This window comes from Ictidomys tridecemlineatus, chromosome 3 (genome assembly GCF_052094955.1).
Source record: "Ictidomys tridecemlineatus isolate mIctTri1 chromosome 3, mIctTri1.hap1, whole genome shotgun sequence".
Classification (NCBI taxonomy): domain Eukaryota; kingdom Metazoa; phylum Chordata; class Mammalia; order Rodentia; family Sciuridae; genus Ictidomys; species Ictidomys tridecemlineatus.
In genome coordinates, this window is record NC_135479.1 from 204,361,364 (window position 1) to 204,384,072 (window position 22,709).

General features: G+C 43.2%; 1 protein-coding gene across 5 annotated transcripts in view; it reads right to left on the reverse strand.

Moving 5' to 3' along the window:
• The window catches only part of Tiam1 (TIAM Rac1 associated GEF 1), a 359,774-nt gene that overhangs the window by 92,585 nt on the left and 244,480 nt on the right, over positions 1 to 22,709 (reverse strand). For all 5 annotated transcript variants that reach the window (XM_078044523.1, XM_078044519.1, XM_078044520.1 and 2 more), the window contains 2 exons: positions 17,185 to 17,632; positions 12,940 to 13,112 (listed from right to left, as the gene is read on the reverse strand). In XM_078044523.1, coding sequence (XP_077900649.1) covers positions 12,940 to 13,112; positions 17,185 to 17,632 — 621 coding nt within the window. The remainder of the gene's footprint in view (positions 1 to 12,939; positions 13,113 to 17,184; positions 17,633 to 22,709) is intronic.

Consider the following 22,709-nt stretch of genomic DNA (forward strand, 5'->3'; position numbering starts at 1 on the left):
ACAGGCAAAAGCAGATACACGTTTCCATGAGTGTAGGACATGGTGTGCTGAAGTCGCCATTGCCTCCAACAGGTGTACCTTTATGTGTGTATACTCATATATTTTCATAGAGGTTTTCTGCAAAATTCTTCCATAATACATTACCCTAATTTCAAGTACAATTTTTCTATACCTAGCCTAAAAAATATTATCTTTTATATTCTTCCTTCCTTTAAAAATTGATCCTACAAGACTATAAAGGAAGTTTCAAAAGCTTGGCCCTTTAGCATCATTTCTTTGTCCTCTAAAGTGCCTGGCACCGCTTGATAAATAGCTGCTGTCTTGACCCAAAACATGCTTTCTGCTTTATATGCAGAGCTCAGTGTAAATGAGGAGCTTTTAGACACTGAGAGAGCTGGTGTTTTGCCCATGGTAAAAGGGCACCCAGATACCACAGCTGTGCCACCAGGACAGGCCATGTCTCCTGCATAAAAACCACATCTCCTGCTTCAATACTCAAGGGAGGGTGGCAGTTGACGTCCACCTTCCCAGGTAACCCTCTCCCATCTTTGCCTCAGTTAGATTCCCCCATCCCTCGACTTACGGAGTAAGGAAACATCTGCAGCCAGACATCACACCTGAATAATGAATGGGAAGAACTTAAGCTCTTGATGACAAGTTCTACCAAATACATGGTACAGACTTAAAATTTGAAATAGAAATACTCATCTGGAAGAGACCCAGGTGACCAATTTATAGATGAAGAACTAAAAGCCGGGAAAAATTAGGGTAGATACAGCCATTTATGATAAATATCACACTTGACCAACTCTGTATTTTGCAAATATTTTTTTGTTTTTTGGTTCTTTTCTAATAATGCACACCAATCCTGACCTCTGAGTCCTGAAGTTGCTCTAAATGTCTAGGGACAGGGTCATCATGTAGCCTACTAGGTATTTTGAGCTTTTCCCATTCTGGCAATGTGAGAGGAGGGGGCTTTCTTGCCCCCTTTAAAGCTAGGCATGGCCATGTCACTTGACTTGGACCCATGAAATGCAAATGGAAGCAACATGTGTTACTACTCACCAAAAGTCTGGCTCACCCCACCCTTGTCCTGTAGTCCTAAAAGTGTATGTCTGGGAAGATCTGGCTGGCTGGCTCCCAAGGAGTCCAGATGAGTAAGGACCTCACAGTCAGCCTCCATCAGATACAGGGCAAGAATGAGAAGGTACCTTAAGCCACTGAGCTTTGAGGGTTGCTCCTAAGTACAGCATGATCTAACCCATCCTAACCGAAATTCTACCCAAGCAAGACTCCCATCTCCAAACAGGTGATGCTTTGAAAATAAAGGAGTCTATATTATGCTCTTTCAAACGCCCAGAAGGGCCACACTCTGATGGGTTTGACAGAACAACAGACATTTGCTCTCTTTACTTAATGAAAGGGGTTCTCCTTCTGTCTCCTTCTAAAGAGGATCTCAGTTGAACTCAGCTAAGAGCAACACGGTCTATTCTGACATCAGAGGGGTCACACTCGTCTCCCATTTGAGAAGGCGAAATGAAAAGAGGTCATACCAGTCAAAGTTAAACATCCTTGGAAAGCTGTGTATTTAACTCTGACAAGAAGATATCCTCAAACTTATCTACTGAAAAGAAAGGACGATGGTGGTTACCGGGGGCCGGGGTAGGAGGAATGGAGAGTTGTGTTACAGAGATCCAGCCTTGCAAGATGCAAACGAACTGGACGGTGGCAATGGCTGTGCTTCAGTGTGAGTGCACCTTATGCCACTGATCAGTGCCCTTCAACAGAGCTGATAATTTTATGGTAAGTGTATTGTACTATGATTAAAGGAAAAAAAGAATAAAGTTTGAAAAATGAAACATAATAAAAAGAAGAGGGGAAGTACACCAGGTCCTAAAAGGTAGAGAAACATACACTGTAAAATGTCTGATGACAGCTTCATGAAAAATGTAGCCACCAGCCCTTTTAACCATTAAGTTAGCCCCAGCCCTGCAAACTCTCTTAAAACCTGTCAGTGGCTGAAGGCAGTTCCATTAGAGAGAATTTTTGCTCCCGCTGTCCTGTCTAAATAAAACAGCGGTCCCTGCCATTCTCTATCATTAAGCAAATCAATTCCTAGGAAGCACAATGTAGCAAATGAGCTTTTCTGCAAAGTCTGTCCTTCTGCAGTGACACCCAAGCAGCTTTGTGTTGACAAGAGGGAGGGAACACAGTGCGGACTGCTCTCAGCAGCTAGTTAAGTAGGGAAAAGTCTTGAAATATTTTATGACTGTTCACAGACCTAGCAGTTCAGCAGATCACAGCATACCACCAACTTGATGTAATGTGTCCCGGGATGGCCTCTCCAGGATTTAAGTTCCAGCTCCTAGAAAAAGCTGTTCCAACCACTAACCTTATATCACCTTCTTAAAGATGAGGTAGGGACCCCAAGTCCAAGAAAGACCCCCACACCAGCACCCAGTGATCACAAAGGTGGGAAGGAGAGACCAGCCTCTTGACATCCTCAGGCTGTCTCCTTCCATCAAACAAACGGCAGCAGACAGGTAAGGGTGAATGTTGTGATTCTTCCTTTGCCTTCTGGGGATGCTATAAATACTGTATGAAGTTCAGTGAGGGGAAGAAGCAAAGTTCTTGCCAACAGAGGAATATAATCAGCAAAAAAAATGCATTTTGCATGAAGAGTCCCTTTGAGCACAGAGTTATGATGAAGCCCTGAGCTTCATTATGTATTTAAATAAATGTTGCTTCAATTACCAACTGCATGGAGGACACTCGGTGATTTCCGATAATCCATGGGTTACGTGAGTGGCAGGAAAAGGGAGGTTCATGCTAAACAAGGGAAATAGTAGAGAGTATATGCCAGATTTGGGAAAACTAAGATTTTGGATAATTTGAGTTTACAGAAGCACAAGAACAATTGTAAAGTAGGTCAAACTTCTTCTTTTTTCATTGTAAAAGTACAAAAAAGAAAGAATAAAGTGATTCAGTTTTAAGAGGTTAGATAAGAACAAAAGTTCCTATGTGAATTCTTCAAAGTCCTTTTTTTTTTCCCATTGGTTTTACATTGATCATACTTAAGGATTAATACAAGCCTCAATTAAGCAACAATTTTAAAATTTCTGTCAAGAGAACTTAACCCAAGTTTCCCTTGCCCCACTGGAGAAAGTCCTCACCCACCCCTCACCAGCCCACGTGTACTCTCTGGAGATGCGAAGCGCTAGATTCCAGGAAGCCAGACAGCAGCGAAGCAGAAGCAGCGGGAACCTGTCCAGTGAACAGAAATCCCAGGATTCATCTCTAGCAAAGTTCAAAGACCCCAAGGAAAGATGGCCAAACATTGCCCACTGGAGTCCCTCAAGACAAGGGCACTTGCTATCCATTTAGGCCATCGGAGCCCTAGTAGTTGAACGGGTACACAGATGACAGTAGGTTTCCGTGTCTTACTCTTAAACAAGATCGGAGGATCAAGGATCATTGGGCACCTGATGAAGACTTCTAGCATGAAAGGCAGAGAAGGAATCATGCAGGAGGAAACCCACTGGGAGAAGAGAAGCAGAGAGAGCTCCCCCGCAAACCTGCAGCATCCTCAGAGAAGTTAGGAACAAAAGCACAGGTTGCAATGAAGAAGGAACCAGAGCTAGGAAAGGAAAGGGGAGACGAGGGAAGAGAAAAGAACAGGGAGTGGAGAGGGAGGGAGGGGAGGAAAGAGAAAGGAAAGAAAGATTTTCAGGACTAATAATCTAAAATAACCAAACTCAAGTGTCAGTAGAAGAAAAATGAAGGATCGATCACACCCCCACCGATAAGGGAGTGATCCCACATTCTTCAAAACAAGTAGACACGAGTGAATCAGAAACAAGGATGTGACCATAAAGTGACTGCATGATGCTATTTAGCTCAAAGATAGAAAGAAGATGTTTCAAATATGTACCATTCTGAAGGAAGTTATTCCAGGTTATTTTCATGAACATGCAGAGATTTGATAAGAAGGAAGGAAGATTGGGATCGGGAATCTAAAGAGGGTCCCGAGTGGAATCCCAGAGTGACGTGTGCCTGGGCCTCCTGCAGACCCAGAGGGGCAGAAGAGCCGGGGGTGGGGGTGGGGGACAGCATTCGGGAAGCATCACTGACAGCTGCCCACGCGCGCGCGGCAGGTTTAGGAAACATTGCTGCTCCACCAGAAACACAAGCGAACCGAGCCAGGAGAAAATGAAGAGAGCAGCCACTGCTCCAGACTAAAAGATAAGATCTTAATAGGCTTCTTCACTCGGGAGTTACTGTTATTTACAGGGTCACAACACCACAATGTCACTGACTACGGATTTAATACCAAACCTTCATATACCCACCCAGAAAGATGTAGAAAGAAGCATTTGACTTGTATGTAATTCAGCCAAATATTCATCTATCTTGACACAAAGTAAGGACAGTGTCCTCCCTTACCTGCAGGGGATACGTTCCAAGAACCCCAGTGATGCCTGAAGCCACAGAGGACCAATGTCTCTCTCTCCCTACTCCCCCTCCCTCTCTCTCACATACACACACATGCATGCACACACACACACACACACACACACACACACACACACACACCACTTTTGTGATGCATTCCCACCTAAAATGGTAAAGTTTAATTTATAAACGAGGTACAGGAAGAGTTTAAGAGCACTAACTAGTAATAAAATAGAATAGTTATAACAATATCCTATAATAAGTTACTTCAAGCTTATGAATTTTTTTCTTTCTGAAATTTTCCATTAAGTATTTTTAGACCCAAATGTACCCCAGGTAACTAAAACCATAGAAAGCATGACTATAGGTAATGGGGGACTACCATAGTCAATGTCTCAAATCCTCTAAGAAATAGCAGAGCGAGCCTGTTGGTGAGAAATGAAGATGCTTGCAAGAGCACAATCAAAGAAACAAAGCCCCCGGCTAAAACAGTTGAGCACAGTTCTGGGGATGAGACTCTGGGGAGGAGGGAGCAGAGCAGGAAGAGAATTTCACTGTCTTTTAAGATTAATTGAATCATTTTAAGCCATGCACTTATACTGATTTAGAACAAATTTAAAACAATGCAAAAAAAGGAAAACCAATAATGTTCCTTAACACTATTTGCATGATACATAACCATTCACAAGCTGTACACTTAAGAGCTAGCTCAGACCCAACTACACTTCTTGCTACAGTTTGAATATGGTTAGTGTCCCCAAGATCCATGTTCAACACTTGGTCCCCAGGGAGGTGCTGTGGACCTTTGGGAGGTGGGGCTTCGTGAGAGGTCCTTAGGTCCTTGGAGGAGAGAGCTCTAGAGGGAACCTGGAACCCTGCCCATCCTGCTCTTTCTCCCCGCTCCCTAGCTTGTCATGTGAACATTTGCTCTGACATGCACTCTTGCCCTAACACCCAAAGCTATTAAAGACACCAGGTTTGAGACTTGAACCTCCAAACTGTGAGCTGAGTAACCCTTCTTTTCCTTGTAAGTAGCCTGTGTCAGGCATTTTCTTATAGTAATAGAGAGCTAACTCCTATAACTCAGCAGTGTACTTTTAACCTGAGTGGGGAAAGTTCTCGCACACTGTAAAAGAGCATATGATGCAGCTTGTTGCTAGTCCTGCCTCTGCACTTTGCACAGTAACACATAGTCTCCCTCAGGCCTCCTCTAAGAGGTAAGAAGTGGCATCATGCCCTGACCCTGCACCTCAGGAGGCCCCACAGTTCAGAACGATTTCCTTGAAATTTTCCATGTATCTGCTACCCTCTAAATATGGTTTGTCCCCACCAAAACTCATGTCCCAGCTTAGTCTCTGATGTGATCATCTTGGGAGGTGGAGTCTAATGGGATGTATTTGGGTCATGAGGATGGAGGCCTCATAAATGGATTAATGCATTGATTGTGTGAGAGTCCATGCTCTCATGGAACTGGATTAGTTACCACGAGAGAGGGTTGTTTTAAGGGAAGTCTAACCTCCGTATTCTCCCTCTTTCTCACATGCTTTTTGCCCTTCCAGTTTGTACCATGAGTTGAAGCAGCACAAAGTCCTCACCAGCAAATAAGAAGATACCACTGGCATCCATGTGGACTTCCTGGCCTCCAGAATCATGAAGCAAAACAAACCTATGTTCTTTATAAATTACCCAGTCTTAGGTAATATGTTATAGCAACAATAACAACCAAAAAACAACAACAACAACAAAAATGGGTAACACAGTTCCCCTAATGATGCCTGAAAAGGACAAAATACAGCAAGAGCCCCCATGCTGTTTCTCCTCTTTGGGAGTTCCTAAGCCTGTATCCCACAAGTGAAGTCAGTAAGATGCCCTAAGTTCACAAACAGGATCCTGTGCCTAGTGGGTCACTCTGCTGCCAGCTAGCTTCAGTGAGATCAGGCTAGCAGAATGGTGCTGAAAAGAGGGTCTGAGATGAGACAATTCTTTATATTGGTAAGCCTCCCACCCACCCCTACCCTCACACATACACAAAATTGCCCAGGGATCCAAAGATTCTAGAGCTGACCCTTCTCTACAACAAATCGGTGCCAAAATCAAAGTTAGATATTTCTAAAGCAGCTGGCTAGGGGCAGGGACATGATCCATGATGTTGGAAAAACAGGATTTAACTACAAGGAAGTCAACATGTAAATCAAAAGGAGAAGGAAGACCTCCTATTCACCTTGTCACACCTGAGATAACATAAAGTTATGAGGGAGGAACCCCCAGGCAAGATCACAGGATCCAAGACAATTTCAACAGATTCATTAGAAGAACAAAACCCACAAGGGTCACATTTCAAAGAAATAAAGATCTGCATTTGAAGAAAAATCTATTAAAATAGGAGGCGGAAGCCCTTGTTGGGTAAGAGTGGATGCTGTGGGCTTGAGGAATGGCAGGCTCCACATGAGCAGTCACTACGATGTGGCTTACAGTCAATTACAGGACTTGACACAGCAGGAGCCCCTGCAGGCTGCATGGGGCCAGAGGACAGGATCCCAGCCTACAAATAACAACAGGGAGAAAGGCTCAGGAACCTCAGGCAGGGGAGCCCAGAGAGGAGACACGGCCAGAAGACTGTGGACACTTAGGTTATGAGAAGGATAAGCAGAAGACTTGCATTAGACTCTGAGAGAGAACATGGAAACAAAGGAAGCCATCAAGAGTCACCAAAAAGAACGTTACCTCAACATGACTGGGAACCCTCTGGGACTTATGGACAGCTAGTGCAGCAGATGGTTGGAAAGTGGGGAGCTCTCTCCAGGGTGGGAATGGTGGCCCGTGGCAGACTAACCCGTTAGCAGGGCTCTTGTGGAGATGGCGCCCACCTTGAGAGGGAGGCTGGACTTGAGTGTATTCAGGTTCGAGATGCTAAGTCTCCTCTGATGTCTTTTCTATCCCTTCGAACCATCTGTGAAAGATGGATTCTGGGTTTTTTCCTGAGTGCCCTAGTCCTGGGCATCTGCCAATGAATGACTCTCCTCAAGTCTCCCACATGAGCCAGATGTGCCATTGCAAGACAGATCTCCAGAGCCCAATGAACGCCAATCCTCAGACCATGCAGTGAAGCCACACTCCATTTCTGTAGAGATGCTTATGTACAAAGAGCACAGAAAACCAGTCTCTTTTTCTTTATTACTAAAATGGCAACTGTTATTAACATTTATTGAGCATTCGCTCTCTATCAGACACTTAACTGCGTTGGCACATTTAATCCACAACAAGATATGATGGTATAAATGCTACTTTGTTTTTAAAAGTCTCTCTCTCCCCTCTCCTCCATCACCTTCCCTCCCCTGCTGCTCTCCTCCTCTTCCTCCTCCTCCTCCTCCTCCTCCTCCTCCTCCTTCCTCCCTCCCTCCCCCCCCCTTTCTTTTCCTTCCTGGTACTGGGATTGAACTCAAGCTATACCCCCCCACCCCTAGGAGTCTATTTTTAATATGCACAAAGTACCCTAGCACAAGTGACTTTCTAAATAACTGGGAAACTTTCTATGAACTTTTGGCAATATTTTCTCCACTGCTTGAGATATGTAACTGCATATGATTTTTTACCCAATCTGTAGCTTTCTTGCCCTGTTCTTAGCTATGTTCCCAAGGTATTTGGTATAGAGATTAAAAACTAATATTGAGATATGTTTCTTTCTAAGTTGGCAAGCTTTTCAAAATCATCCTCAAATAAAGGATGAAGGAAAGCCCAAGGAGAAATTGTACTTTGTGACAGGAGCTATCTCTGCCTTCAAGTTGAAGGAAAAAAAAAAAACTCTGATTAAAAGAGTTTAGAGCTGGGCACAGTGGCGCACACCTATAATCCTAGCAGCTTGGGAGGCTAAGGCAGGAGGATCACAAGTTCAAAGCCAGCCTCAGCAACCGCGAGGCACTAAGAAACTCAGTGAGACCCTGTCTCTAAAATAAAATTCAAAACAGGGCTGGGATGTGGCTCAGTGGTCCAGTGCCCCTGAGTTCAATCCCCTGTACCAAATAAATAAATAGAAGAGTTCAAGTGCAGGAGCTATAGCCTCACTTTGCCGATAGCACAGAACCCTTTTATATGAGCTGCCCCAACATTCGTGTTTACAACCACCCCCACCATGCACATAAAACCCCTTTTCTACTTTTCCTGGTAACATGAATCTCTTTCCAGGGGCAAAGCTAAGGGTATATTAATAAAAGAACCAAATCAGCAGTATGAGGCTCTGGAAACTGTGCACTGAATTGAGCCCCGAGGCTGAAATAACCTACAAATTATTCCCATAATCGTGGTTGATCTCCCTTGCTTTAACCTCACCCCCTACACACCCAGGTTTCTTTCAAATCCAGCCCCTCCAGAACTATGTGGATTACAATAAGTAGAATACAGAAAATGCCCTTATGGATCCCAAACAGCAGTAATTTCCTCTGAAAAGGTTCATTTTGTGCTTTATCCCACATAAGTACCATAAAAAATTCCCATAACAAGAAGACACAGAGGTATTCATGAATAAGGTCTTATGTTTCCACAAAAGAACTTCATACAATGTGACCTATGGGGTATTTAGATTCTAGTAGCAATTTTATGGCCTTGAAAGTCCCTTCAAAAGGAATTCATGTAAGAGGAGTGTAAGGAAAAAAGGGCCTCCTTGAAACCAATCGGATGATCATCTAACTTGTATGGTGAAGAAAGAATGGCCAGAATCAGGATATGGTTTAGAAATATTCCTAATGAGGGGTCTAATTGGAAAGATTAAAAAAAGTTGCTCACTTTTTATTACAGCCATTGATATCTTTCCATGTCCTTCTCAGGGTCAATAGCAACACTAATAGGATAAATATAATACTCAATAGGAGACTTTGGAGAAAGCAAGGCTTAGTTTAAATACAACCCTAAAGAAAGGCTCAGTTTAAATCCAACCCTGACTGCAGTGGCTGTGTGCCTCAGTGTCTGTTCCTGTCTTCCTAAGTGTTAGCTTTACCAAACACAGTCCATATCAATATGTTAAAATACGGACACACAATCCAATTCACTGCAGCTCTAAGGATTAGAATGACTCATCCTGTCAAATACTTTCAAGATGGTGGCATCAGTGAGAGCTCCGTAAAAGATAGCTGCTGACATTACAATAATGTTGCTGCTCTTAAGGTGCTTAGGCATAGCCTCATTTACAAGATTTCCAATTAATAGATAAAAAGCTATGCCAGATGCATCAAACAAAAGTCTGCAAGATATATAGAAGAATATTTTTAAGACCTTTGAGCATGCAGATGTTCAAAATAGGCTACCCAATGCGCTACTCATCAAGGATGATTTGAGAAGTGAGAATACAACAAATGACACCTTTAAGGAAGCAAAAGATAACAAACACACTGTGTAAAAAAGATACTTGTAATGAATGTCATTTAAAAGAGAGAAAAATAATATAGAAAATATGTAAAGAATTGCCATGAATCGCAAAGACAGAAAACTCAATGGAAAATAGGCAGGAGATGGAAAAAAAGTACTTCACAAAAGTGAATGGTATTGAAATGGCTATCAAACACATGAAAAAGTGCTGAACTTCATGCTAAAAGTGTAAAAAAAGAAAAAGATCTGACAATTCCTGGTATTGTTGAGGATGAGGAGCATGTGGAATTCTCCTTGGTTGCTGACGGGACTGACATCATTTAAACCATTTTGGAAACTGGTAACCATTTTGGTGGTATCTGGTAAACCTGAGCATGCACCTGTACCATGGCCTAGCAATGCCATTCCCAAGAAGAGACCAAATAGAAATATGGGCAAAAGAATCCTGAGAAAAGTTACGGAGTGCTCGTAGAACACTGCTTATGATTCTCCAAAAGCTGGGAACAACCCAAATGTATCCATGGAAAAGGCCACCATATGTCCCAGTTGTCTTAGGACTACCTCAGCTCACAACTTTCATCCTGGCATAATTATCAAACATCTCATCTCTAAAGTGTCTTTGTGAATGCTGTCAGCATCAATGGGGAAGTTAGAACTTCCAGGGAACCATTTTTCCATAAGAACACTGGACAAATTGTCAAAATGAATATTACCAGCATTTTGGAAATCAATCAAAGTCTTGCAATAATCTGAGATGCATTTATTAGAGACGAATGGCTAAATCTCAGTAACAGGTTCTGTGGCATTTCCACTTGCCCCATTCCCATGTCCATCTCCAAATCTGCACAATCACACGGAAACGAACAGCCTAACAACTACTGGTGGGAACAGAATGGGTTTGGAACTTCATGCTAAGATCCATTCTCAGAGAACTGTCACTACCCACTCTGTCTAGCACATCCCAGGAAACCCCATTCACGGGGCTTGCCATTTTTTGACTCAGATCTCACTCATGCTAACAGTCTCCTCCAGGGATACTTGTGAAAAACTATTAATATCACAGCTGCCTGAGGCAGTGATAAAAGGTGGGTCAGACAAGAATTTGACCAAGAAACTTGAGGGAAAAAAAAAGGCATAAGATTTCCATAGGGAGCTTTGAGAAACCCTGGCATAGTTAGGGGAATTTAGAGGTTCACACACTTGCATTGAGCTGTACATGTCCAGAAAGCCCTGAGAAGGCCCTCAGCTCATCCTCTGACTGACCAAATGGTTCTGTGAAAGCACCAAAAGAGAAATAGACTTCCTTTTTAATGAACTACATATAAATTCTGGAATTGAAATAGAAAATAACCAAATGGGCTCAACAATCGATTTGAGTTGGCAGAAAAATAAATTAGTGAACTTGAGGTCAATCAACTGAGATTATCTAGTCTAAGAAAAGAGATTAAAATTGACTTTCAAGTGACCTGCAGCTCAGTCTCAAGTATATGAATTTAAACCAAAAAGGGGTTACAGAAGGAAAGGAAAGGGAGAAAAGGAAGATTGAAGAAATATCTAAAAACTTTCCAAATGTGATTTATAAACATACACACACACATGACTACACATACAAGGACCACAGTGAATTCCAGGTAAAGTAAACTCAGATTGATTCTATATACATCAAAATCAAACTTCGTAAAAAAAAAAAAAAACCATAAAGTCTTAAAAGTATCAAAGAAGCAACCCACATAAAATGGAAGCCTCATAAGATTAACAGCTGAATTCTTAACAGAAACTATAAAAGTCAGTAGGCAGTGGGAGGACATTTTCCAAGCGCTGAAATAATACTGTTAATTAAGAATACTATATCCAGCAAAACTATCTTTTGAAAATAAAGAAGCAATTAAGCCATTCCTAGATAAACAATGTCCTGCTTGCATCATAGAAGACATGTTCATGGTATTCAACTATGGTATTCAAGGCTGGTGTGGATATGTGGGTAGGGGAAACTAATACTCTGCCTGAAACTTCCATTTCTTGTCCAGGTTGGTGGTTACATATTTACTTTGTAACAGTTCACTGGGCAGTGCATTTATGTTTTGTGCACTCTATTTCTGTGTGGTTTCCTTCACAGATTTTAATAGAGAAAACACAGACACTTTGTCTTTATGTAAGAGAAATCGACATACTTTATGCTTCTTACTTTAATTTCCCAAATAGAAATAACTTACAAAACTTGATGAAATAAACTATTTCTTCGCTCTATACCTTTTTTTTTTTTTAGCTCTTTCCTTGCATAGAATATTCTCACTGTTCATTTCACTCAATTTATCCCTGTTCTTCCTTACTGTCTGGGCCTTATCACAATGTAAAGATTTGTTCCTGTGTCTGTGCCTCCCATGACAAGTGAACATTTTTAAGGGTGGAAACTACGTTAAGAGGGATTCTCAACAGCCCTGTGTATAGGACAGATGCAGTATGGAATGAAGGTTTGAGTGATTAATTCATTAATGGGATAAACAAGGAAGGCCTTCATGACTGAAAACCACCAAATATTCTTGCAGGATGTATCCCAATTAAAAAAAAAAAACTCAGGATTCCTTATAACAGCAAATATTAACCCTAAAGCAGGAAAACTATTTTTTAAAAAAATTAGCAGTTAAACTTATAGAACGCTAGGTAGTGAGCTCTGATAAAATGAGGAAGAGAAACTATTTATGGACAGCAAGTCCTTTCTGGGATTTCATTATGATACTTTATGATTAATATTAGAAAAGAACAGATTATGATACAAAAAAATTTTGACAGCTAATCATGTCTAAATTAAGGATCTCATGATCCTTTCTTAAATGGTACTGAAGGTACGTGAAGAAATTCTCCAACTCACAGCAAACTCGGCAAGTTTCTCAAACCCAACTCATAGCTCTCCTCAGGCTTCACTCTGAAAACCTCTGGATGGGATCTCTCACTCCTGGAACTCATTAGAGATGTATATTCTGTCATTCGCCCCCTTTTGTTTCTATAATGAACAACAGACAAATCCCACCACTAAAATGAAAAAGGGGGGTGGGAGGGGTATTCAGGCAGGAAAGGAAGGTATCCCATCCAAAGGTTAGAAATGTCCTGCAAAGCAAGTGTCCAACCAACCTGAAACAGGAAGGCATCGCCCAGGGAATTGCTGAGGCAGAAGACGAAGTCCTTCTTGGGGTGCTCGGGCACAGCCTGCACAATGCTGTTCTCCACCCAGACGGCGTGCTTGGGGATGCTGTTGTGATCAATTCCAGACCTGCCGTCACTCTCATAGAAAAAAAGCGTGCACCCTGAGGAAGCAGAACAGCGGGCCGTGTCAGTATTCGACATTGGGGCAGTGAAAAGTCAGTCTAAAGTGTAAGCTAACATTTATTAGCAGGAAAGGGCCAGACATTAAAGTGTGCAGAACCCAGGAAATAAAGAGAATGGGGTCATGCTTGTACTCAGGTTTATGATTGGCCTAGATAAAGGTAAAGATCTTAAACCACAGCTTCTAAACTAGCAAGGAGCTTTGCACATGGCTTCAAGTTCTTTGAGAATCTTACTTCCTGTGTTGGCATGTTAAGCTATGAGCATCCTTATAGGCATATGGGGGTCCTGAGGCTCCTTTGCCCAGCAGTGACTGCAAATGTGGCTCCCAGGTTCTAGGGTACTGTATCCAGTAATGGGTGAAGACTCAGCAGTCATTACTGCTCAATTGAAGCCCATTTCCAATGTCTCACATGACAGGAAACCAGGAAATGGATTTAGTTTTTGGACCACACCCTTGGAGAAAAAATATATAATACTGGCTTTAGGTGCAATCAGGGTAAGAAAAGAGATGATACATTGTGGTCTCAGATCTATCTATATGTGGTTTTTGTTTTTTTCTAGAAATAAGCCATGTTCATGTCCTGTTCTGAGAAAGGGGAAATGTACGGCACACATAAGGAGGTCTAAGGGAAGCCAGAATCCTGGTCCATACGTATCTACACTATAAAACTGAGACAGTAGCAATAGAGATATTTCATAGCTTTGGGGTAAGAGGTCTTCATTAGAGTCTTCCATGATCACCTGAACTGGAAGCTCATTTTAATAGCAATTACTAGCTGAACACTTACTCTCAACTAGTTGCAACCAATTTCAGGGAAGCCTGGGTACACTTGTATACCTCTTCCTCAACTTGCACATTCCTTACCTCCAGCAAGTACCACGCTTTTGGGGAACTGCAGAGCCTGTGAATGTACAACCTCTTTGGTTGCAGTATGAGTCTGTAAAGGAAATTTGTTCATATGCAGTATGTAGAATAATGAAGATCAACAGAAAAGTCGTATTGCCTCAGAGGCAATGTTTCCTCGCCCATAGTATTTCACATTTCCTCGTGACAGCTGCTGAGAGCAACATCCCTAAATGCAGATCCATGGAGAATACTGGTCTGCCCGGCCTACTCACTTCACACTGCCCCTGCCCTTGGCTCAGTTTAACCACAGGCTCTGCTTAAAGTCCTGGCAGGGGCTGGGGTTCTGGCTCAGTGGTGGCGTGCTTGCCTAGCATGTTTGAGGCACTGGGTTTGATTCTCAGCACCACATACAAATAAAATAAAGGTCCATCAACAACTAAAAATATAAATATATATTATATATAAAGTCCTTGCAGCACAGAGTTCCTGAGCTTTATAACTTCATACCTGTTGTCCTTGTCTCCATGATTCAGGAGTCTCCATTATACCCTCTACCAATTTAAGTTACACTTGCTTTTCTTTTTAAGGATAAAGTTTTCTGGTCATTTTTTAAAAAGAGACAATGTCTTATGGTGCTTATTTTTATAAATTTTTAATAAAGCTTAATAGAACAATTCTTAAATTTGGGGTTCTAAATTGCTTACATATGACTTACACACTACTGTTCAGTGTTCTACCTCAACACTGTTTTCCCCATAATCCCTGTGATTTTGGAGATCTCAAGAGTTTTCAAGGAACAGTTTAATCAAAACACTAAACCATCTGTACCTCCTAGTCTCATGCCTTAAGAATGAGAATTCATTCAGTAGAGATAAAGAAACATAAGAAAAAATAAAAACGGAAAGGGACACTATTTTCCTCTAAATCAAAGGTTCTCTGTGGACAAATTGACAACGCCTGCAGACATTTTTGATTGTCACAACTTGGTAGGGAGGTGCTACTGGTATCTAATGAGTAAGAACAGGCATTATACAGGTGGGTTCTTAAAGGTACCCAAAGGCCCATGTGTTGGACACTCAGCCACCAGGAATGGCGCTACAGGAAGGTATTAGAACATTTAAGCGGTAGGGCTTAGTGGGAGGCCTTTAGGATTTATAGGGCATGGATTAGAAGGGATAATGGGACCTTTAAGGGATAATGAGTCCTTTCTCTTCCTCTCCTTTTTGCTCCTCAGCCAGAAGGTAAGTGGCTAACTGTGCTACTCACTCTTAACATGCCGTACTACCCTGCCACAGGACCAAAAGCAATAGGAACAACCAACAAAATGGACTCAAATTTCCAATACTTTGAACAAAAATAATCTTTTTCTGTTTGTAAGTTGTTGATTATCTCAGGTATTTTGTTATAGTAATAGAAATCTGATGAACACAAATAAGAAGGCTGTTAAGCATTGTATGCCCAGGGAAACCCCCAGAATAAAGAATTATCTGGAAAATGTCAACAGTGCTACTGTTGAGAAAGGCTGCTCTAAATAATCCTTATGACTCATCCAACCCTAATGATCTGTACTTAACACAAAAGAAGCAACACACTTTACTGCAGGTGGAGAACAGAAAAATAAGTCTATATGTAATGAATTAGGGGGCACCCACAATCCTAGCATGTGCACATAACAGTCCTTCCAGATAGCTGTTTTTAGACATTTTTAGCTTTCATTTGGAATCATCCACAACAGGAGGTGTTTGAAATTGGCTTTTACTCAATGATCAACTTGTTCTAATTTTAAGACTAACAAGAAGCAGCAAATCCAAGAACCACATACTCCCTGTTCAAAGTCTGTTTACCTTTATCTTCACTTGAACATAAGCTCTAAGCTCTTCAGCTACTCATGAAATTATTTGCAAGATTCATTCTAGATAGCTTTTCTCTTAATTATTTATTTTGTGTAATGCAAAAGAATCTCTGGGAGAAGTCTCTATCCCAGTTTCCAGTGGTTCAGCCTTTTCTTTCTAAATATCCAAGGATTGCTAAGAAAGTCAGCAGTGAGTCTTGTTTCTGAGTGGCAAGTACAAAGCCCGGAGTGTGTCTGCAGATAATGGGAACCTGTCAGGATTAAGAAGTGAAGGGCTCTGTGGCTGCATGTTCTGAGCTGACTCCTGACAGGTTGTGTCACTCAGATCTGGGTCACCCAGAGAGCAAAGGCTTCCTCCTCTAATGGTCTCATGGACTATGCTCCCAAAAGCCTGCGCCCTGGCTTCCTATGTCATTTATCCTTTAAGGAAATGGCAGGGGAAAAGAACTCCCATACACACCATGTCCCAAGTAAAAACAGTCACCTAATGATTTCTGTTCTATGCCACCATCATCGCTTTCAAATTTAAAGCAAGAATCACCAGAGAAGCTTGTTTAAACCACAAATTCAGGCCTGTTACAGATGAATTCTGTCCCTCAAAACTCCTATGTTGAAGTCCGAATCCCCACTACTTCAGAATATGATCATATTTGAAGATATGAACTTTAAAGGGATAATTAAGGAAAAGTGAGGTCATATGGGCAGGTGATCGTCTAATATGACTGGTGTCTTTCCAAGAAGATGGAATTTGGACACAGGTCTGGAGAGATGGCCACATGAAGATACTTGAAGAAAATGGCAATCTCTAAGCCAAGGACAGAGGCCTTAGGAGAAACCACCCTCGCTAACACCTTGGTCTCAAACTTGCGGCCTCGAGGACTGGGAGACAATACATTTCTGTTATTTACAACTCCCAGTTTGCAATCCTGGCCGCACTGTCAACAGAACCAGGTGTTGCTACGAGGGGATTGGGCATGACATGCTCTTCTTGCTTAACCATGAAAAACAGTAAAACAAAACAGAACAACAACCAACCAAGCCTCATTTGCAAGAGATGGGGGGACAGGGCAGGGGAAGTCCTAATTAAGAGGCTTCGGGTTCCAGTGGAGGCAGATGAATAAGTTCTGGAGTTCTGTCTGAAATGTTGCACACAGAGTCAACAAGAGTGTATCACACATTAGAAATCAGTAAGGGCAGACTTAATGTTATTATGGTCTTGCCACAGTAAAATAAAACATTAAAAACTTCACACGAAATAATTCTACACCATAACACAGAAACCTCCACCAGGTGAGGTCCGAGGCTCATCAGTGGTGCATATTACACGCAGCCAGCGCCCAACCCCCCTTACCTTTCAGGGACACCCAGTAGTGCTTCCACTTCCTGCGGGTGGCCGACTCCACTTTCTTGTTCTTCTTGTGCACCAGAAAGTTCTTGACCGCCAGGGCGCCGGCCTTGCGCACCGTGCCCTGCGCGGCCGTCAGCAGGATGTCGGACTGGCCCGGGGAGCTCAGGGTGCCGCTGCTCTGCTCGTCGCTGTGCGCGGAGCCGGCTTCCTCCAGGCTCTCGCTCTTGGTGGTACTCATCTCCAGCTCCCGCCTGAAGTTCTCGTACACCCCCTGGCGAGCTGCATCCCCCGTGGAGCTGCTGCCGCTGTCGCTGCCCACGAAGGCCCTGCCCGTGGGGGGCGAGTCACTGGAGTTGGTGGCATTGGATCGCCTGGACAGGAGGTCCGTGTCGGTGGTGGCCCCTTCGATCCCGCTGTCGGCAAACTCGCTGCCCTCGCCTGCATTAACATCCTGGGGCGCAGAAAGGGGAAGAGAGACATGCATCACGGAAGCAGGAACCTAGGAGCCCCCAAAGGTCTGGCCAGGGACTCTGTAGCCGCAGGAGACCCACAGGGCATGGCAGCTGGCCACTCCTCCTGGACCAATTCCTTATTACCCCAGCCACCTCGGAGCTGTTCAGGAAACCTTGAGCCACCCAGCACGAAGGCAAACAAACCATTTGGAATGTTCAAGAAGCAGAAAAGAAACAGGGGGCACTTCCAAGAGCTGATCATTTACCTGACTTAGATAAGTAGCTAATTGGCAAATCTGCTATTGAGATTCTCCCATGTCCATGCTGAGAGAACTCAGCTCCCGCACCCTCACAGCTGGCCTTGAACTCCAGGAAATCCCACAGGCAGATTAGCTCCTTGTTCCAGAGGTAGGGGGTTACAATGCATAACTAGGTGCTCACAGCGGATGTGATTTTTCTTTTCTTTTTAAAATAAAAGGCCTGCCTAGGAGTCTGTTGTATAATAGGGTGACTAACCAGATAGTGTACCGCCTCACCCACTCACCCAGCAGGACCCTGTGTCCCAGGAGCCAGCAAGAGTCCACATGCCCTAATCAGCCTCCTTCTTGAAAACAGCAGTCTCACTCCACATTGTACTAAATCAGACTGTGGGCCCCAGCTCGGACTCCTGCTCTCCAATTACTTTGCCCTTTCAAAGTGGGGATGCCAAGAGCCAGAAGCAGGTGACTCATTGCCCCTGGGCCAAATAACAGTTCAGGGCAACTGCCAAGATACTGGGTATCGATTCCCACTTTTAAAACATTTGGAACTTCTAAGTGCCCCTGTTCTCCAGTCAAACGTTTCCAGGGCAGACTGGTCTGTTCCTAAATCAGAATTTTAATTGCTCTAAAGTGCTACAAGCATTTCCACAAACAATAATTAAATAATGGTAGCCATCAAGGGGAGACAACGACAGCAGTATTGGACAGGACGACACAACATTGGATAATGGATAAGGAAGGACACTGACTTTTATCAAAGGAAGACAGCAGGAACAAGTCTGACACAGAGGGGATGGCAAAGGAATACACAGTTTGATGACTCTTCAATTTTGGAGCTTTTACTAATTATTGAAACGTGTTAAAATAAACTGGATATTCTGGATTGTCATAAGTAGAAATGCTTTGGATGCCAATCTGTGCTGAAAGGCAATTGGGCCCAAAGAGCCATGCCACAAACTGATATTGCCCCGTGTAAGGCCCAGACAGGTGCCATGCCCACATCTCCATGAGTCTTACTTAGTTGTTCCAACTTAGAATTGTTCAAAGGTCATCATGAAAAATTCTAAGTGAGCAACTAAAAGAGGTGCAGAGCCAGACCTGGAGAAAGGTGGGAAAGGGCGGTGGAATGGTAGCAGGGTGTATCTGGACAAGCTTCTGAGGACTGGGTCCATTTCAAGTAGAGTTCAGACCTCTGGGAGTTAATAGGGACTTAAGGGGACTCTTAACCCTGTGCTATGATTTGGACATGGTTTGTTCTGCAAGGGTTTATATGTTGGAAGCTTGGTCCTCATTGTGACAATGGAGAGAGCTGATGGAAGTTCTAAAAGGAGGGGTCCAGTGGGAAACAATTAGGTCACTGGGGGTACCACCCTTGGAAAGGATTAATGCTAGTCTCTTGAGTTATTCTTGCAACAGCAATTTGTTATTAAAAAGTATGCCTGACCCCTGTATCTCTATGGCTTCCTTTCTTGTCATGTGATCTGTCTCTCTAATATGGGCTTCTACCGTGACTTTCCAGAAAGCTCCCACTAAAACAGCAGATGCTGGTATCATGCTCTTGTACCTCTAAAACTATGAACTACTTGAACCTGTTTTCTTTACAAATTAATCAGCCTCAGGTGTTTTATTTTAGTCATGACAATTGGGCTAATACATCCTGTAATTGCTGGTCCCATCTCTTTGCTATCTGTTCTTGTGCCTATTTACAACCATGAATGGTCATAAAGAACCAGATCCAGTTGGTAAAAATCCTCTATACAAACAGAAGAACACTGTAATCAACCCACCTTTCTCCCTAGCAGGACATTTACCATATGCTTCCCTGCGAATATAAGACAATAAGGAAAATTGACAACCATTGATTATAGATAACCATGAGTCATGGAAGATAAGAAGTCCGTGAATTTCCCAAACTTCTGGCTTCATTGTCATATGTCTCAACCCTTCCCTGATGTGGGTTAGGTATGTGTAAAGGAATCAGCTATAATTGCTCTTCTCTGAAATGCAAAGAGGTGCGAGGCTTTATATATAGGCCACACAGACAGCATTGCTAGTCCAGAGAGACTTAAGTACAAAGCAGGTGAGAATTAACCCTAGGCATCTTTTAATTTCCAAAGTTCCACAACAAGAAGGAACACTACAAGGACATCTCCCGATTAACAGGTAAGAATACTGGAAATCATAAATCTGGCTGGTGGCAGGCTAGAGTTTGGCACCTGCGCTTCTGAGTATCTTTCCCACTGTTATATGGCAGTCCCATGGTAGAGCACCTGATTAGATTTTGCCTAAACATTCAGCTCCCTGCCCTCCTCTTGGTTACACAGTGCCTTCTAGGATTTCCCAGGAAAAACTGGGTAATGGTCCATCCATGTGCCTTGATTTACCCAGCAAAGAGCTAAATGCTGAAAGTGGAGGTAACCAGGCCAACTCTCAACCAGGTCAACTCTCTTACTGGTTCCTACCGCCCTACGAACCATTCACCTCTTTACAGATACCCGAAAATCTCTCACCATGTAAACAAAGCGTTAAGGCCTCTGAGGACACTCACCTCTGTCTCACATCTGAACATCTGCTCATGCCACTGTCACGGTAACCGTGCAGTGGCCCAGGCTGTGTGTGTTCAGCTCTGAGATGGCCATCAAACTAGGCCAGGAAGGGATTCCTCCAGGTAGGAGGCTGGCTGGCCACAGCTGAGCAGGCACATGTGACGTGGTGTGATGCTAGGCAATGCTCTGGGACCTGTGACCCAGGACGACTCCACCTCATCCCTAGAAGTGGATTATCAGGCTTGGCCACACACATCCCCCAGCTGATAGGTGACCCAACCCATTGGGAAGCAGATGCCTGCTGCCCTGCCCCAAATCTTATGAAGTCGTGAAGCTTGGCTGTCCCAAATATCCAGAAGCCCATCCCCTAGTGTGGAGAATGGGAGGACCCAGCCAGGGTCACTGCTCAACAGTGTTCTTTCTTTCCTTCGCTGTGACATACATTTTCTGTGGTCAACTTCTGGGAGGCTCCTCCTCCTCCTATTTACCTTGATCTCCAGGACATTTCACAACAGAGAACGTGGATTCTCCCCATACCCAGGGCACCTGTCAACCTCCCACCTCTTCTCCACCTCCAGCAATACAGAAGACTGATGCTCGCAATGAGGTCACATGGGAGGCTCTGCAGTCTTCGTAGCAAAGGCAGGGTATGTTCCTTCTTACCAAACGAAACGACTCGGCATCTGGTTTTTCCTCAACTATTTAGCCAAATACTAAATTTTAACCTAAAATGTCAGAGGAGGGCTGGGGTGTGAATTCAGTGGTACAGCATTTGTCCTGAATGTGCTAAGGCACTGGGTTTAATCCTTAGCATTGTGTGTGTGTGTGTGGGGGGGGGGTCAGAAGAAATCAAAAGAAGTGATAAGATCCTAGCCAAACAGAGAAATAGTCCCCCAATATGATGCAGGACCCAACAGAAATTTCCAGAAAACTACTCTAAAAAAAAAAAAAAAAAAAAAAAAAAAACTCTCCATGTTAGAAATGCTCCACTGAAGAGCCTTCCAATTATGAACATTCATGGGCTGGGAAGGTTCTTAAGTCCTGCTCTTCCGGGACAAATCCTCTCAAATCAGATTTTCAGAGCACTCACCAGTTTCCATTCTCTTGGCAGTTCCTCAAAATGAATGTATGTACCTCCCTCCTGGATGTACAAGTGGCCAGCTGTGGCCCCAAACATGCAAGAGCTGCAGGGCAAGAGTCTTCTTAGTAATTTAAGCCGGGCAGCAAATGCTCAAATGACTTCCTACAGTAAACTGGGGAGGCAAGAGGCGAAATCAAAGCCTGTTTTCACTGCCTTGGAACCTGGAGGGTCACCCAGCCAGAATATGGACTGGTGATACATTGTAGCGAGGCTCAAAAGTTTCCACAGGAGACTTGCAAACATAAGTACTCCAGGGAGAAGATTTTCTGTGTTGATATGCAGACACAATTGTGAAAAGGTAATTAACTACCAAGTGCAAGGGCTCTGGGACAATTCAGGGACAGCAGAATCAATTGGTCACTTATAGTTACAAGTCAAATGCAATTAAAAACTGCTTTTTGATCACCTTAATTTCCCCAAGGGATCCAGCTTAGCCTGAACATACCTGTGCAGAGAAGCTAAATATAATGTAGGAGAATTCACTGAATTTCAGTGGGGCAAGGGAATTTTGAACTATAAAAGCCTTAAATTAGAACTATTTCTGCTTTATTAAATTCTAAAATGTTCCTCCTCTTGTTTTTCTCTTTCTTATCACCCAAATGTAAGAATCGTCCTCCCACATGTACCCATAGACACCCACTCATACACACACATGCACACACACACACACACCCCATCTTTGGTTCTCAGCAATGCCCTTGGTTTGCTCACATACCTATAGTGATATCAGGAGAACAAATATCAATTCTAGGTAAATTATTCTGCACCATTCTGTGCCTTACTTTGCTCATCTGTACAATGAGGATGGGAAATGGTCAATCTTTTAAGACACTTTTTAAGATGCTGTGTAACCCAGGAAAAGTGTCTAGACTGGTATTCAGCACGCAGGAGCAACTCATAAACGCCAGCTGTAATTACCGTCATCTCCACCTTCAGCCTTACTTAACACCTGAGCCACTGGAGGGAAGGCACCGCCTGACCTCAGCTCCGAGCTTCTGGTGCTAACATGTTAGAAGGGCTGAGGAATCTGGGGAAAATAAAGTCTCGTGGGGAAAACAGAAGGAGCCTAAGCGTGAGCTTCATACTAATGAAGCTTTTTAATGATTTTTAAATCCATAAAGCAGTACAA